Source organism: Rhopalosiphum maidis, chromosome 3, assembly GCF_003676215.2.
Source record: "Rhopalosiphum maidis isolate BTI-1 chromosome 3, ASM367621v3, whole genome shotgun sequence".
In the NCBI taxonomy this organism is placed as follows: domain Eukaryota; kingdom Metazoa; phylum Arthropoda; class Insecta; order Hemiptera; family Aphididae; genus Rhopalosiphum; species Rhopalosiphum maidis.
The window spans coordinates 44,669,221-44,688,653 of record NC_040879.1 but is presented as its reverse complement, the minus strand read 5'-3'; the positions used below and the strand labels follow the sequence as shown (position 1 = coordinate 44,688,653).

Genomic DNA, 19,433 nt, shown 5'->3' with positions numbered 1-19,433 from the left:
TACTAACAGCCAAGGAAAAGTATTTAATACATAAAAAAAGAAGATAAAGAAAATAATATAAAATAAATTTAAGATAATAAAATTATCTTAGAGGTAGAGTTTGTTAATTTCACGATTAATTAAGTTGAGAAACTTAAGTATTATTGTACAAGGAAGATCAAGACATCCTCAAAGTAGTATAGAACATAAAAAATATGCTTTATGCATGGATGAAAGACAATAAGACGTAAAAAAGATGTATAGAATTGAAGTTTGTTCAATTCGAGAAAAATTTGTTTCCATTTCATGTAATGCAAAAATCTTCTTTGGAGTTGCAACTTTTTGACTATTAGAGAATAATAAAATAATATTTTAACACTCATAGGTAATAGGTAACACATGATTACATATCTAATTAAATTCATATTTTACTTATCTTTTTACAACATGATGACAATTTTGATCACTCCAAATTTTTAAGTTAATACAAACTATTTTTCAATAAAAATAATAATCCCCGTTTAAACAAATATTACTGGCCAATATAAAATAATTTTAGTTATAAATAAAAGAAACTATTATATATAAGGTTTACCTAAAAATTCAGTTAAAATGGAAACATGCTAGAAAGTAGCAAAATAAACTTGGTCAAACGTGAAATAACTTTAAAAAAAATACAATTCTTATTTATTAAACATGTATCTATCACAAATAAATACCGTTTATTTATTTTCAAAATTATTTTAATGCATAACAATTTAAATAGTATAAAACAAAAGTATAATCCATTATTTTTAAGATATGAAGTTTTAAAAGAAAATACAATAATAATATCAACAGATTTTTTTAAAATTAATAACGTTCTTACTTATTTATTTCTTTTTTTTTCTTATAATATAATTCCAATCATAACTATACTTTACGACTTACGTAATGTTATATTTATTTTGGCAAGTTAAAGGTATGTGTGAATTTAATACATACACATATTAAGTTATTTTATGCTATATTGATTTGAAATTAACACTCATTGTTTAAAATAATTCTTTTTGAATAAAAGAAAATTTAAACTCAAAAGAAAAAAGCTATTGTTTTAAGCTTAGTACATTCAACAATCTAAGGATAAATAAAAATAAAATAGTAAATAGCTGCTATAAACATTTTATTACTTTATAAAAATATTGATACAAAACGGTATTAATAATACATAATCTAACTTAAATTTAAAAAAAAAACTATACTTAAATAGATTGTTACGTAGCAGTAAAAGCCATTGGTATTTGACTATTTACAATATCATTTAAGAATGTGATTTCTTTGAATTTTCAATTAATGGAGTTACTACCTTACACACTAATACCATGTTTCCCTATAAAATATTTCTCTTAAATAAATATCAATCACAATATGCCTACAATATTTTACAAACAAATTATAATTTAATACAAGAGAAACATTCCTAATAAAAATCATTCTTGATGTGAAACAAATGTAAAATGTTCTTTATGCATAAGTCATAAAAAAGATTAGTTATCCAAAAATAAAACTATTACTGGATTCTTAAATAAATTATGAGTATACAAATCTAAATGTGAAGAAGGTGTAACTAATCATCACATTCAAAATGTTAAATTTATTACACTAAGATCAAAATTATTGAATAATGTTGAAACTTAAAATGAAAAAAGAATTTTAAATAAAAAAAAAATTGAATATACTTATTTTAAACATTTGTATTGATTTATTTAATAATAATAAATTATTGTAACGGATTAATTATTTGCTCTGAAAGGTGCTAATTCTTTTTTTATTTACATAAATAATTTTAAAAAATTTAAAATAAAATAAAGTAATTTACACAAGGTAAATCTAAAATATTATTAGTGTTATCTGGTTTTTTTTCATAGTAAGTAGCATGTGATTTAGTAAAATTAATTAGTTAAATTAATTATTGATGAGTTAATCACATCCATGATTTAAATTAGAAACATATATTTTAAAATTGCCTAGGTATCATTTCAATTTTCTCTAACAAATTTTGAAATATTAATTAACTCTATATTATATTTATACACAGTGAGTATTCAACTGATAATTGTGTTTTTTTTTTTTATAATCAATAATTTAATTTGAATTATTATTGTTTTTATATTTAGGTTCTAAGATTTTTCAAGGTTAAAAATTAGTGTAAGCATTAAGTAAAACAGTTTACTATTGTTCCTTATTTTAAAATCATAAAATGTACAATAACACAGAGAGTTATATCAAGATATTACGGTAAAAAATGCCATGAGTTTAATATATCTGAAATAAAAAGATTAAATTGTAGGTTTGCGTGCAAAATAATTTAGACTTGAGCAAATAAAAATAAAATTAAATGCTATATAATTTATTAAAAAAAATGGCTCTAAAAATAATTATTCTTAACTAAAATAATGAATATGAATTAAAGTTATTAATAGAATATATATACATATATATAAATATATATATATATTTACATAAATATATATAAAGGTATGTATGATTAATTATTTAAGTTATCTTAAACAATACAGGATTCAGTCACTTTCTGAACTGGAAGAATCAGAAACATTTTTTTTTCTTTTCTTTTTAGGTGGCATATAACTATCAGATTCAGAACCACTTGACTCATCACTAGAATTATCTATATGTTTATATATATTAGCAATTGTTTTTTTGTTAACCGTTATAAGCGCATTATTGGAATCGTAGTTTGAACCAGAATATCTTCTTTTGTTAAAACAATTATTGTACATGTAAAATGAGTCATCTTCACCTTGACACTTCCTAACATTTTGATCATTAAATGTATTTTTAAGTAACTAAAAACAAACAAATAAATATATAAATACAAACAGTTAAATACAATATTTAAGATAAAATGTTATACCCGGAAATATTCTTCAAGTTCAGATTGAAAATTGGAAGCATCACTGAAAACTCTACTGTCAGATCTGTTAGTCATTAGAGCATTATATGACAAGATTAAAAGATTAGATTGAAGTTCAGCAATACTTGTTATTTTTCCTGCAGTTATCTTTCTTTTAATTTCTTGTAATTCAATTGGACTGTAAAATAAACAAATCTTAAATTATAAGAACACCATAAAAGTTGATTAAACACAAATAAAACATATACAATAATAAATATTCATCCATCTATATTTATATTAATTATATTAATTAAACAATAGTTAATTTATAATTAATAAAATAATAATTTAAATAAATAATACAACACAATGTAAAAATAAATATATAATTCTAATCAAATTCATTTTTTTTTTTTAATCTATATTTTATATTAAAACATTTTACTGTTGAATTGCAATTAATCAGATTGTTAAATCCTGTAAAATATATAATAGGTACGTTCCAAACTCAAAGTATGGAAAAATTGCAGGATAATGGTATTGATATGATGGCACAAATATTAATCATTATTAATAAGTTTAAACCAATAAGCTTTTATTAAAATTAATTACATTCATATCTTATAGTTCTTAATTTTAATTTAAAATATGCTTACAATTTTACAATGTCTAAACATTTTTTAGGTAAATTCTTAGTTGCCTTGTCGAGACTTGAAATATATTTGCTTCTTTCACATAAGTTGTCAAAAACAAACTTCAAAACTTTCTTGTTTGTTTTAATATTTTCAATAGACCTAAAAAAAAAAAATGTATCGTTTTTTTATTTATGTATATATTAAAATAATATATATTTATTTCAAAATGAAATATAGAACTTTAACTCAGTTGAAATATTATCTTTATTAGTAAAAATAAATTTTATTTTTATTTATTTTTTCTTTGTCCACTAAATACTTAAAAACTACTTTCTTAAGACTCAAGGATAGTATGTCGTTTGTTTTTTAATTCATATAATAAATATTGCCACATAGAGTGGCACACACTTGGGTTTTATTTCGGCTAACAAACATTGAATATGTTTTTATTAATATACAGGATTACCATTGATTTTTATAAAATAATTATTATGATCAAATAACAAACACAATTGAGAATACTTCAACTAAAGCAAAACAATAGACAGATAGATAAGCAGTATATTATTAGTCAAGTTATATGTATCTAAATTACGCATAACCAAATCTACAATTTTTGATTAATTGGCCCCAAATTTTGTACAAATATTATTTGGTTAGTAAAAGTATTAAAATAGGTCACGGGTAACAGATATATTTTAAGGAAAAATATGTATGTCAAAGCCCTAAGGATTATAGAATCAAAAAATATTCCAAACATGAGAATTGGATAAAGATTACATAATAGATTGAATTATATTAATAATAATTAATTGAATATAATATATGCATACTATATTCAAGCAAAAAATACACTTCAAAAATTATTTATCATTGTGTTATTAAACACAATAATTAAATTGAGAACAATGATAATGGCAAGAAACTTTGGATTTCAATAATATTGATGAAACAACTGATTTTGAAGGTCGTTATATAGCAAATGTAATATTTAGACCAAACTAGGAACAATTATTTTGTTAACTTCAATTAGAAAGGACAAACTTATAAAGTATAAGATTTTTAACAAATCTATAAATTTGATATTGCTATATGGTATACTTTGTTTAAAAAAATGGAACGCATGGATAGATAATATAGACAAAATAAGCCATCTCCATGCTAGATATACTATTGGGTTAGCATTTCCAAAGTTTAGGTATATGCCACATTGATACCATTGTTACTAATAGTAACCATTTTAATTTATACTTATCTTCTATTATTATAAAATAAATAACAATTATCCAATTTGGATGTTAGAAATTTGAATAAAACTGAAATAAGTCGATTTAAACATATCAAATTTAAATTTTATTATACAAATTTACTTACAGAATTTTTGCAACAGCTCATTTATGGTTAATATTAGGGAAAATGTATATATTATCAAATGTTTTATTTTGAAACAAATTTTTTAAAAAGTTGTTCATGTTCATTTTTTTCTTCATATATTTAAATGTATACGTCATGGTAAAATAAAAATATTAAACAAGCCATAGGAAAAATCTGGTATATAAAATCGGTTACGAATGTGTAATACACAGACAATACATACAAGAACGACATCCTTTTAATGAGTAATAAAAAGTTTTATTAAAAATGAATATAATATTTTCTTACTTGTCCACAAGTTCCTTTTTAAATTTACGTGGCTGAACAGATTTCCTAAATAAACACATAACACAATAATAATAATAATAAAATAAATACAAATATTTATAGTATAAAAGCATAAACCATCCATCTTTAAGCTTTAAAAATTTTTGATCAAAAATTAATATAAAATTGCATCTTACTTGTTCGCAGATTCATTTTTAATATTAAGTAGCCCAAGACTTCTTCTGGTTCTTTTAGCTAGGGGTTCTACCTCCTAAAGAAAACCATTTAAAAATTAACAAAATAATATAATTTTAAAATACTAATAGTTAAACATACTTTGATTGATGTTCTTGTTATTCGGCAATTTTGAGGCGTTAGTTTATTATTTCTGAAATTAACATACATAATAGAAATTTAAATTTAAAATAATTTATAATACCTATTGCCAAAAGAAGAATACATTTAGCAACAATTGGTTTTTTTTGTATCCTAAGAATTTACAATTATCAACATAGCACATTTAATTATAGAAAAACAATTACAGTTAATGATATATAAATAAAAAATAAATATGTATAAAAGTTTTAATGTAGTAGACCCGTAATTCTTGAATATCAATGAAAAACATGATATTTCAATTATTGTAATAACATTTAACTTATAGATTTTATTTAAAAACAAAACGGTTTTTCAAATAATAATTTTACTCAATATAACATAATTAACAGATATTCACTTAGTGAAAGTCTACTAACCAAAGAAGAAGAAAAAGAAAAAGAATTCAACTATACAGAAGACTAATCTAGAAATATAAATAAGAATTTGAAAACCAAAAATCTATTTAAAATTAATATTTTCATAGTTTTAAAATAATACATTTTTTTGTTTAAGGTCTTTGTTTATCAATTAAAAAATTTTTTTTTACCAATTCTTAATAATAGTATAGAAACAAATCATACACCATACTACATGTCATAAATTATATTGATTAATTAGTTTATCATACCTAACAGACTCTTGAAGTTTTTCATTTTGTACATCAATTCGAGGTTTACGACCTCGTTTCTTAGGAGGTGGTTTTTCTAATTGTTTAATATTTTCAATTGGTTTTTGTACTTGATTATGTGTTCTTTAAAAAAATAATAATAATTGCAATAAGTAATTATTAACATTAACTTTTATATTAGTAAAGTGTAATTTACTTACGAAGTATTTTGTCGTTGTTTGAGAAAGTTCATAACTGATCGTTGAGATATGCTGGCTGGAATATCACTTGTACTTAACATTACTACAGGGACAATCAATGTTTTGCCACCATTATTATCATTAAATGAATGTTTATTTAAAATATGTTTTTTTGTCTGATTTTCAGGGATTGTAGAAGTCAACATAGTCTTTGTTCCAATAGTTTCTTTTGGAATGATAGCTGCACCATTATCTTGGCTTTGCTTAGAAGACTTAGTTTCTGAAATTGTTCTTTGTTTAAATGATGAAGAACGGGTACGAGTTCTTGGTGTACCAATAGCTTCATGATTCAAATTTTCTTTTCTAACAATGGCACTAGAATTAACATTCAAATCTTTAAAGTGCTTATTATCATATGGTAAGTTTGAAGTGCTATTCCGTTTATTTCCATCATCAGCATTCTTTGTTTGTTTTTTATACTCATAACTAGAAATTGATAGATTTTCATCAATAGTTGAACTTGGAATAGAAGATGTGGATCCAGAAGATTTTACTTGTGGTCGTAGTTTAGTGGACATATTTTTAGAAACATTTGTTTCTTTAAGCTTTTCTTCCGCCTTTAGCCCCCTTGTTCTAGTAACCATTTTAATTTCAGGTAACTTAGATTCTATGACTTTTTTTCCTTCAGATCCCATAGACTTCCTTATTCCTCGTTCTCTAAGATTAAATGATTCAAAATCTTCCTTTGCTGTTGCTTTTCTAGTTTCAATTAATGTTTGTTCTATATTTGTATCATTCTGTACAAGTTCATTCTTTTTCTTAATATTTACAGTAGGAACAATTCCAAAATTCCTAACCAAATTGACCTCTAAACGTGCAACAGATCGATTATTCTCTGGTTCATTCATTTTCTTCAAAATATTTCTCTTTTCCAATCCCTTTATTTCAGTTTCTTTAACAATTATATTTTTTCTTAACTCGGCTTCTTTAGACTTTTTTGTTTCAACTTCTTCGGCTCTTTTTATCTTTTCGTTTTTAATTCTTTCAAATTCAGCTGCTTTTACTCTTTTCATTTCAGCTTCCTTGGCTTCTCTAGATATAATTTCATAAGCTTTTTGTCTCTCAACCTCCATATTTTTTTGTAGATCAGCTTCTTTGGTTTGTAAGTCTAACTTGTTAATCATAGTTGGTGTTTTCTGTACTGGAACATCTCTTTCTAATAATTTAATTTTTTCTTTTTTATTCAACAAGTCTTGAACTTGATTATTTTCTTTTACTTTAATTCGACTTTTAAGGGATTCTTCTTTCAATTGTGATTCATAATCCCTCAATTGAGCCAATTCTGTACGCTTTAAAATATTTTTCATACCTCTTGTTTTATTATTAACGTTTGACAAATTTACTCTTCCCACAATATCATCTAAATATTCATCGTTTATACACAAATCATCTTCCAAAATATCTTCATCTATTATATTTTCTTCCAAAATATTATCAACACATTCGTCAATGATTTCTTCTTTAACTACAACTCTCTTTTCCATTCTATTATTTAAAATATTCATATCACGTTTCATCCTTAAATGAAATTGATTTAACTTTTCTTCAGTTATACTTCTCTGTCTTGCTTTTTCGTCTAGCATTTCTTGATCTTCTTTTTCTTTTTTCATTGCTGCTTGTAAAGCTTTCATCTTTTTTTCATATTCTTCTTTTTTCTTTCTTTCATCATCTTCTTTGATTTTTCTATCTTCATCTTCTTTTTTCTTTCTCTCAATGAGTAACATATTTTCAAATTCTCTTTTCTTTAATTCCTCTTCTTTTTTTTTCCTTTCTTCGTTTTCTCTCTTCATTCTAATTTCATTTTCTTTTTTCTTTCTTTCGTCTTCTTCTTTTTTTAATCTTTCGTCTTCTTTTCTTTTTCTTTCATCTTCTTTTCTCTTTCTTTCGTCTTCTTTTCTCTTTCTTTCTTCTTCTTTCTTCTTTCTTTCTTCAGCTTCTTTTTTCATTCTTTCAGTTTCTTTTAATAATTTTTCATTAGCGATTTTAACTGCTATTCCTCTTGGTTCCATGTCCTCGTCATCATTTAAGACTATTATCTCATCGGGAATTGTATCATACACCACTTCATTATTATCCTGATGCACTTCTTTTTTAATTTCTAATATTTCGTTAAATTTCATTCTATCGTTAACAGTTATTTTTTCATTTGAAACAACAATACATGGTGGCATTTCAATATCAATAGGTTTAATAGTACTGATTCCACAATTAGTGTTATTACCTTTGATCTTGGATTCTACTTCTTGTAATTTTATCAACTCAGCTTCCTTAAATTTATAGGAATTTCCTTCTTTATCCTGGGTTCGAATAGGTTTGTTTTGTACATTTAAGGGACGTGCTTTTAAATTCTTCATAGTCATTTCATCATCACTGCTTAATATCTCAACAACATCATTAGAAGGTGGAATATGTGAATTGGATGTTGTAAGTGATGCAACACTATCTAAACCAATTTGATTCATAACATCTGATATTATACCCTGTAAAACAGGTATTCCAGTGACAGATACTACAGAGCTTTGGTCATCTTCTATTTTATCAGACTGACAAAAACTTTCTTTTAAATGTTTTATTCCTTGGTTAGTAGTCTTCAATTCTCTGGTATTTAATTTAATGTCTTTAGAAATCGATGACTTTTGTCGTACTCTCGTGATCTGAGCAAAGGTGTCAAAAGCTCCAATAGTTGAATCACTTTCACTCACAGAAGAATCACCTTGGTCTACACTAACTATATTTCGACGTTCCTCTGTTTCATTACTACCTAATGAACCACATTCAATTAAAGAATTCAATTCTTCATTATCAAAAGAATGCATTTCAACAATTTCTTCGACACCATTATATAATTCAGCCAAGGATGTTTGAGAGATTGATTGATCAAAATCAAAATCTAGTTCTTTAATAAATCGGTTGTTAGTCTCACTTACATTACTATTAATTCTACCTTTAGATACACTATCTTGATGATACTGTTTTTTTGTAGAATCTAAAATATTTTGTGGTTTACCAAACACGTTCCATGGAGTTTTGTCATTTTTATTTTTTTTCCCATCTAACTGATGTAAGGAAGATCTTGAATTAGTTGAAATGTTAGGACCAACAACTATTGATGATAAGTTTTGTAATTCAACATTATTGGTTTTCATTGTTGTTTTATTATCATCATTTGTGTTAAGATCATCTTCAATACAAATAACATCATCATCATCATCATCAGCAGCAGCAGCAGCAGCAGCAGCAGCAGCAGCAGCAGCAGGAGCAGTAACTGTACAATTATTGTCAATTACTTTAACCACATTTTGAGAACTATTATTTAATTTCGTAGGCTTTTTTACATCTGCATTTGTGACTTGAATATCCTCCACTCGCTGCTCTGAAGTAAGTTTAATATTAAATGGTTTCTTGATTTTGTTAACTACTACAATAGGCTGGTTACTATATGACAAAAATTTTGAATCATTTCTGCTATCAACACACCTTATATTTGCTGCTTTTAGTTCAATTACACCTTTTTGTTTTAATTGTTTTCCATCAGATGTATTCAATGTATTTTGCAAAGATTGACTATCTTTGCGTAACAAAATAGCATCTTTAACAGCATTCCTATCAACAGGAATCAGGCATTCCGAATTGTTGGCATTGTTCTGAGGTGTGCCTAACAAGCATTGATATTTTATAGATAAAGGTTCTGTAGGCTTTAAAACAAAATTAGCTGATATTTCCTCCAACATTTTATTGCTTATTTCTTTACTACTATTAACTTTATTATTTGTTGATGAATTATCTCCTGGACTCGATAAACGAAGTTTTTGCAAGGAAGATCGTGTCATTTTAGAGGGAATTTGAATTGGTATTTCATCTTGAACAGATGATAACGGTTCAACTTCAATTTGATCAATATCAGCCACATCATCAAGTAAATGTGTTTCAATAATTTGAGATCCTCCACTTTGTTGTCGCAAACTTTCACGTTCTTTCTTTCCATCAGATTGTTTAGTATCATTGAATTGTTTAAAACCACCTTCTGCTCTAGTTTGACTTCTTGTTGCTCTAGGTTCCACTCTGCAACTTGTATCCTTCTTATCTCCAAATGAACTTTTGAGACTGACATTTTTATCTTCTTCATTTTCGCTGTCACTTATTAAATGAACATTTAAATTTGCTTTAGATCCATTTTTAACTGCTAAAATAGGACTCTTTGATATCTGTTTCTTCGAAGCTGATAAATCAGATTTATTGATTTGATTAAAAGACCCCAGAGTTGTCACATTATCTACTCGTACTTTATTTAATGATGGTGACTGCGAGTTTTCCTATAAAATATTCACATGTTAATTTTAATTTGTTTTCAATTAAATAAGAATATTAAAGCAATTTAAAGCAGTTTAATTTTACATGCATTTCTTCATACTTGTGAAAGAAAAATTAATTATTTTAGGAACTAGTTGAAATTTGTAAACTTATATCTTTTATTTTAGAAATTATTTAAAGTAAGTTTTTTTAATAAAAAAAGGACTCATAATATAAAAGCACCATAATAAATAATCATAACGTAAGAAATTTTCTACAAAATATAGAATGAAGGAATGAAAAATATTTTTATAATTAAAAATTGACGATCAATATTGGGTGAATTTTTCTTCCACTTTTAACCTAACCTTCCATAGTAGTGTCAGAATATAAACATATTAAACTTAAACACACATAAATGGGATATTATTACCTTATATGTATGTGTATGATATGCATACAATATTTTAAAGTTTTTCTTTCTCAACCTTATGACCAATAGTTTCTTACTAATAGAGTTTTGTGTACAGCATGCAGACTGATGAAGTATACACTCATACTACAACACTCTCACATAAACATTGAAAGATATTTACTAGATTTATCTACCTTAAAAAGGCCTGCTCTCAACACCTTACAATATATTTCTTATTTAAAATAAATAGAAAGGTTATATACAAAAATATATTGTTTTATAACTTTTAAAAATACAAGTTTAAAATTAAATGCTTTTTGATTATCATTACATTCTACAAAATCTTTAAATCTCATTTATTAAAACTAATATAATTTAAATAATTTATAATCAATAAATAATATAATGTATTAGTTTTATACTTAAGAAGATGCAAGACCCGCATGTGTTGTCTCCATCGTACAAATGTACAACAGCAAATTGACGCTCAGCAGATTACGTTTAGCTTTGTTAGTTTAAAAATTAGAGTGAATCTACCTATTATGAAACTTGGTCGTAAGTACATTATCTATGTTTGTACGTTGGTTTTTTTTATAATTATTCAGTTTTTAAGTGAATTATGAGCATTATTAATTAACGCTATATTTCACGCATTTTGTAAAAAAATTGAACTATCTTAAAAAACCAACATACAAACACAGGTAATGTTCTTACCATCAAGTTTCATAAAAGATCAATTCACTCTATTTTTTAAACTAATGGAGCTAAATGTAATTTGCTAAGCATAAATTTGCTATTACATAATTTTAAAGCGGAGATAATACATGCGGGTATGATGCTCTCTTAAATACAATATTGAAGAACTAAGATATATATGAGTAATATTATTTTACCATTAGATTAAATTTAGTTATTTTTTAATATTTAGTGTAATAATCAAAATTATAATGAACTTTTATAAAAAATGTATTTAATTTAAAAAAAATGATATCTATTTGTAATATATTGAAAAATAATATGATGTAATCAGATTTCATACCTATAGAACTTTAAAATGACAGTCAGACATAGAAATGATTTTATGAAGCAAATATTAAAACAAAGTACACTAGTTTGATATATCATAATAAATCACATAATTTTGAACTCACTTTTCTAGAAGTATTCGCAGGAGGCTTTTCTGTTACTACAAGTTCACCTAAAAATAAAAATGAAGTTAATATTGATCAAAGAAAACTATTTATAAAACTATGTTATTAATATAAATTTATAGTATAATAACTTTAAATGCCCAATATACTATAAACATTTTTATACTTACTTAGCTTATTCTTCTGTGTTATTTGCGGTGGACTTGGTATATAAGGATTTGCTGGAGCTTCAAGGAGTTTAGAAAGTGTAGGAGTACCTAATAATTTATAAGATATTGTCAATAAAATCAAACCACATATTTTTGATCATATTATAATAAAAGATATTAAACAAATCAAAACTTACCTTGTGTAGTTCTAATGCTAGGAGTTAATGGTAATAATTTTCCAGATCTAGTCCTTGATGTGCCACCAGGAGATTGTAATAAAGAAGTAATAGTAGTGGCAGTTCTATTAGCTGGTATGGTATTGCGAGATCTTAGAAGACTCGTTAATAATGGTGCAGATGGTGTATTCCATTTAATTGGCTGTAGAATAAACATAAATGGTTATGAATATAATAAACTGATTTTTTTTTTAAATTATTGATAAGGTATTTAAATTATTTATTTATAAAGAAAGATAGACAACAGTTTTTTAGAAAGTTATTTTTTTTAAAATACATTTTATGATTAAGGACAGATTTTTACTTTTGAAATAAGTTGTTAGTATCATAATTTACAAATTTAATACAAATGAATTCTAAGTAATAAGTTCTAAGATGTTCAGGTAATGTTTTTAATTTCCCAAATGCTTTATTTTTCGAACCTAACCTAACAACATTTATAAACAACCAATTGATTTAATTTAATGTATATATATTTTTTTTTGTACCTCTTCTATTAACCCAGAACTTGAATTTTCAGAAGCTAAACTAGCATTTTGCCTAGTCATAAGTTGATCCATATATTGTTTACCCTCAATTTCATTTCTGCAAAAATAAAAATATTCACAAATAAAATTTAAGTAATATATGAGCTGTTTACTATTAAACAAACAATTTCAACCTTCTTGCTTGTGAATAAAGGCTAACAACTTCATTTCTTGACAAATTTCCTTGTTTCACACGATTCAAAATACTGAATAAATTACAGTACTTTGATTTTAATGTGTCTCTTGATTTATTAATTTCTCGTACGTAATCTATATTCATTAAAAAAAATATATATATTTCTTTAAGCTTCCATTCAATTTTTAAGTATAATATTATACTTTTATTATTTATTTACCACTTTTTAAACCATCAGCAATGTACTGCACCATTTCAGAATAGGGCAATGACTTTGCTTCCTTGCTAAGATTAGATACAAGAATTTTAAACTGGCGTTCACAGCTTTTTGGTGTAAACCATTCTCGAGGTCTATAAGGTTCTCCCACATGTCTAAGAACTTGAGCAACCGATTTCCTAAAAACAATAATATGATGGAATTCAATAAAAAGCAAATTGTTAAATTTTTTTTCTTATGAATTTATACTATTTGAATTAATTTCAAAACCTAGAATGTGACTGTTAACAAAGATTTATATTTACCAATCATGAGTCCCATAATGACACATAGCTATAGATAACCAAAATTTTTCTTTTGATGTCCATGATACTGCTTCTGTTAAAGGCTTTTTCTCTATCCATCTATAAATTGTACCTAAAACAAAATTCAATTTTTATATCATTAGCCACGCTTTAAATAATTGAATTATAAAAATAAATAAGGCACTATAAAAGTTAAAAAATATAACATGCCTTGCAATAATTTAACTCAACCTAGCCAAATGTAATAGTTAAAACTTTATTATAAGTAGGGTTCAGATTTTTATGCAACAAATGTTGTTAAATATGCACATCAAATAATGAAAAAATAATAACTAGTAATAGAAAATAGAATTAAAATTAATATAAATGTAAAACTAATGACAGAAAAATTTTCAGAAGATCTGTTGATACCCAAATAGAACAGTCCCCTACTTTTTTTTTTTTGAGATTTTATGTAACACCACATTTTCATAACATAGTATAGTTTTTTGACAATTTTTCGGGTGATTCAACTTCAATATATTTTTTGAAAAAAACATTTAAATTCTGAGTTTTATAACTTCTACAGTGAAACATAATTTTCCATCATAGAGGTACAAATATCTTAATTAAATACATTTAGATGTTGATTATTAGTTTTATTTTGGTCAAATAATATTCAAATAATAAAAATTAATTTTGTGAATCAGAGCGAAATTTAAAAAAATGTTCATTTACTATTTATAAAATATGCAACTTAAAATTGACAATAGACTTTAGACACTACAAAACATCGACATTATTAATTAAAATTATTCTAGGTAAATTGTAGAAGATTATAGATATACATAAAAATCTAACCCTTAGTTACAAGTAAGGCTAAGAATTGTAATTCCTAAAACCCTTATAAATTATACCAATAATTTAAAATATTACTTGTAAAATGCATAACTATTATTTCAATAAACCAATGTTTCTTAAACTGTGTGAGATCACTTTAGAGTTCCGCAAAGCTTAAGTAATTTTTTTTAAATTTTCAAGAAAATTAATTTAAAATATCCAACTAAAGATTAGTTCAAAAGATGAATATCCTCAATTGTCACAAAAAGCTATGTTGAGACTTTTACTATTTGCAACCACTTATATTACTTACTTATTTATTTATTATTAAATATTATGGACAATGTCCAATTACAATAAAGTTACAATACTGATGAAAATAATAAGTACAAATCGTACGATTACAATAATATAACATTGATACAAATATAAGATAAGTATACACAAAATATAAATGAACATAGTGATTACGTAATAAGAGATAAACATACAAATAGAATTAGTTACAATGGAGAGGTTATTCCCATAGACGTCAAAGTATTTAACAGCAAAAATATATATATGAAACTGGGTTCTCTTCTACCTATGTATTGACAAAAACAAAATACCACAACAAACTTGATGCCAACCTAATATTATAATACAACTTTCATCAATAAAGCCTCTAAGTACGTTTGATGATGTTTTTTGATATTGCCATTTAAGTAATTAATTTTACTATAAATATTATCGTAAGTTGATTTTTAATGAAAACATTACATTTAATTAATTGATAAAATATTTAATTATTATAATATGCAGTGTTCAATATGTTTAGAATTGGTAGATTATCTACCCTCCTATTATAAATTTCTGAAATATGATTTTTGCATATTAATTAAGACCATAAAACACCTATTTTTGGATATTTTTAAATGGCAACAAATATTTTATTTTCATATTCTAATAAATCTTGATGTAATAAAAATAATAGTAGGTAGTTGAAATTTTAATTTTGAACATGACATTTCTTCAAAAAAACCATCCAAAAATAAAAAAAAGCACTCAAATTTTATAATTGAACATGTTGTAACATTTCATACACTTCTATAACGCCCTGCAACATTTTAAGTCAATCCATAAAAATAAACAAATGCTTTAAGTCCCGAGCCCTGGTTATAAATAATTAATAAAGGAATACAACTAAATATTATTTTAAATGTTAAATTAAAAAACATTTAATGTGTATTATGATCAGCGGTATAACACAAAATATGTATTAATATTGTAAGATTACCATTGACAACAATAATCCTTCAAAAAAAGTTTTAATTTCCAACATTATATTTATTAATATTATTACAGTAGACCACATATTTAGAAAAAGTCTAAAATACATTCTTAAGGTCATATGATATTAAAAATGTGGACAAAATTTTCAAATTTCCAAATTATATTATAGTTGAAAATCAAATCATTTATAATATTCATACCAACATAAAAATTGAAAAAGGTTAGAAAGTTAAATACATTTTTATTAAAAGAATTATGTATAAAAATGTAGGGCAGAATTTTATTATACAAATATTTTTTATTAGGAAAGTTAAAATTTTTATAAAATTGGATATTTACTCGGATAATATTCATGAGTAAAATATCAATTTAATGAGAAAACGACTATAATTTTTCTATTATATATAGCTAATTAAATAAAAGATTTACGGTATAAACTTAAAACATTCCACAGTTACTTAAATTATCATTTTCTATAGGTTTTCATAAAAATTATAAAATGTTTAAAATAAATTTAAGCAATTTATACCTAGTAATTTAACATTTTCCAATATTTTTAGTATTTTTTAGTCTTTTTATTAAAAATAGTTGATACAAATGTTTAGGTTTGGACCAAATGCTTGAAAATGTAATACAAGATTCCACATAAGATTTTTTTGTAGCTACTTAAAAATATACAGTAGCGATTTCTTTATAAGTGTTTTTAGATGAGTTACAATAATACTAACATGAGTAAAATAATTTTATCATGACCTGTTCAAAAATTGATATAAATAATAAATTGTTAGTTTTACTTCATCATTAAATTTTTATGAAAGAACTTAATAGTATGACTTCCCAGGTTTACAAATACTACTTTTACGTGCAATAATTTGCTGCTAGTTTTTGTTTAAGAGCACGTTATACCCACATGTGTTGTCTCTGTCTTACTAGTGTAGAACATAGCAAATTTTTGTTCAGCATAACACATTTTGTAATGTTAGCTTTAATATTAGAATCAATTATATACCTATTATCAAACTAAAAGGTAATAATGTTATCTAGTGCATCTCATAGGTTTTTATTGGTATTTTAATTTTTAAGCGAGTTAAGAGCATTTTAAAGTTTTAATATTTTACATAACCATAACTCACTTAAAAATTAAAATATCAATAAAAGCCTATGAAATTCCCTAGATAATATTTTTATCTTTAAATTTGATAATAGGTAAATTTACTCTAATATTAATAACGTCATCTTAAGGCCAGTTTTATCTAACATAATCAAAATTATATTTAAGAAGATTTATTTTAAATTTAGCATCAGAATAGCCTTCTCCTAAAAATATTGAGTCCTGAAATTTATTTTGATATTATTAAAACAAAAAAAACAATAAAGAAAATTGGTAAATAAAATATCAAATAATAATAAAAGATAGAAAAAATGTATATCTATAGTCTCTCCAGCGAGAGACCGCGCCAATTTTGGTCGGTTTGCGGTGGGTTTTCTAGCTGGACAGAGTATAGTTATATTTTAATATTAAAAAGGTTATACCTATGCTAAAGGAACCAAAATAGTAAAAAAATAAACACAAGCTAGGCTGATAACATTGGATGATAAGTTGCAATAAATTGTGTATCACGATGTTACAATTTTTTAATAGACATCTGCATCCAGCAGCAGCACCAACAAAAGACAGTGGGGTACTTGGCACTGTGATGCCTAGTGATGGAGAAAAGAATGAATGACCAATCGCACAAACAGCGTTCAAACTAGCTGTCGATGTTTGCATAAGGCCGAGTTCATATCGCTGCGACTGGTTCATCTCGCTTTCGTTATGTTATACGTGCCAAGAACAAAATCGTACGGATCTGAATACGCATGCAAGTTCTTGAATGTAATGTAAATACTGCAAGCCGTAATAGCGTTGGACTCAAATGGCATACCATTTGTTAATGTTGTACGAGGGCAGAATTAGCTTCCTAAATATTGCGAGCGTGTAAACCCGGCTTGATGCGCGTCATTGGTAGGCAATGTAATATATTAAATATATATATATGTATCACTAGGTAGGTACTTAGTGCTGAACGGTCGAACATGGCGAGCGACAGTCAACCACTTCGGACCGTTGTTAGCGGGGAAAGAGAGGAGGAGACGTGTTGCCTCTATGAGTTCGGGTGGCAGTGGCAGGGAAGAAGACACTTACCAGGCGAATCCGTGTTGGACGACGCCATGTTGCGGCTGGCGGCTGCGGAGGCGGCGGCTAGCGTCAACTGAACGGCGTGCTTGCGGGTGGCGTCTGCGGCGGTGCCACGGGTCCGACGGTCACATCTCCGAGAGCGTGCGGTTTCCACGGTTGCGTTCGCGCGCGCACAGCCGCACGACGGCGTGCCGACGACGACGACGCGTGTCCGGTCCCTGGGAACCCCTATCGTTCACGCGGGCGTGTTTCGCTGCGTGACAGTAACCGTCGCGGTGACGACGGTGGTACGTTTCAAAACGACAGCGGCGCGGTGATGACGACGACGACGACGACGAAGGCGAAAGGGGACGCTGCTAAACAGCGGAAAATCGACGGGACACCAAACGGCAAAGCGTTGTGCACGCACACACACACACGCACACGCGCACACACGCACACCACTCAAAGAGGCGCAAACAAACGCAATGAAGACGCGGTACACGCGCACGCGCGCGCAAAGTAAAACACACGGTCAGGTGTGCGCACAAACGGATCAGCACGCACGCGCTTTACGGGCAAAAAACACTGGACGACGACAACGAAAACGACGACGACGAAAACGACGACAACGACGACAACGACGACAACGACGACAACGACGAAAACGACGAAAACGACGACAACGACGACAACGACGACAACGATGTTGACGGTAGAGCGTAGCGTACGAGTCTGCGACCGAGCCACTGAACGTATGAACAACGTCCTGGGCAGCCGCAGCGCTGCTGGTGCTGACGGCGCGTAGCGTGAATGTTATAATAAAATTATATATATACGATATTAATATGGCGGTGCGGGACGCGAGTCGTTGCTTGTTGTTTCGTCTTGCCGGACCACGACGAATGGGACGTCGCGTTTCCTTATCACTCCCGCGCCGTCACGGTTGTTTATCTCATTAATATGGTAACACCGTCCGTGGCGTTGCCGTTTGGAGAAGACGTACGCGCCGCCGCGATCGTATGGGACGTTGTAGACGTAGTTGTTGTAGCTCTCGCTCGCCCGTGACCTGTTTACCGGGATTTGTTATTGTTGTTGTTACCGTCGCCGGTGATTTTTCTTTTCTCCGCGCACCGCACTGTTTTATACATGCACACATACCTTGTGGTAGGTGTACACGACGACCGCGGTGACGGTACGCAAACCACAATATTTCTAATATTGATGGGCGTTATCGGCACATCGTGTTTTCTGTTGTGCACAACGATAATAATATTATTTAGAACACGCGGTAGTCACGATACGACGCCGATAGCCGGTGTTATGTAGTGCGTCCTGTCTATAATATTATCAATATTATTG

General features: G+C 27.2%; 1 protein-coding gene across 1 annotated transcript; it reads right to left on the bottom strand.

The window, feature by feature from the left end:
• Positions 1-2,170: 2,170 nt before the first annotated feature.
• Positions 2,171-18,839, bottom strand: LOC113555468 (reticulocyte-binding protein 2 homolog a-like). The gene is made up of 16 exons (XM_026959780.1): positions 18,099-18,839; positions 13,823-13,934; positions 13,521-13,696; positions 13,299-13,434; positions 13,126-13,222; positions 12,599-12,779; positions 12,423-12,509; positions 12,253-12,299; positions 6,358-10,709; positions 6,158-6,280; positions 5,488-5,539; positions 5,349-5,422; positions 5,173-5,217; positions 3,532-3,669; positions 2,894-3,071; positions 2,171-2,825 (listed from the first exon to the last, which is right to left on the bottom strand). The coding sequence occupies exons 1-16, from the start codon at positions 18,124-18,126 to the stop codon at positions 2,541-2,543; spliced, it is 6,111 nt and encodes a 2,036-aa protein (XP_026815581.1). The 5' UTR covers positions 18,127-18,839; the 3' UTR covers positions 2,171-2,540.
• Between the last annotated feature and the right edge of the window lie 594 nt (positions 18,840-19,433).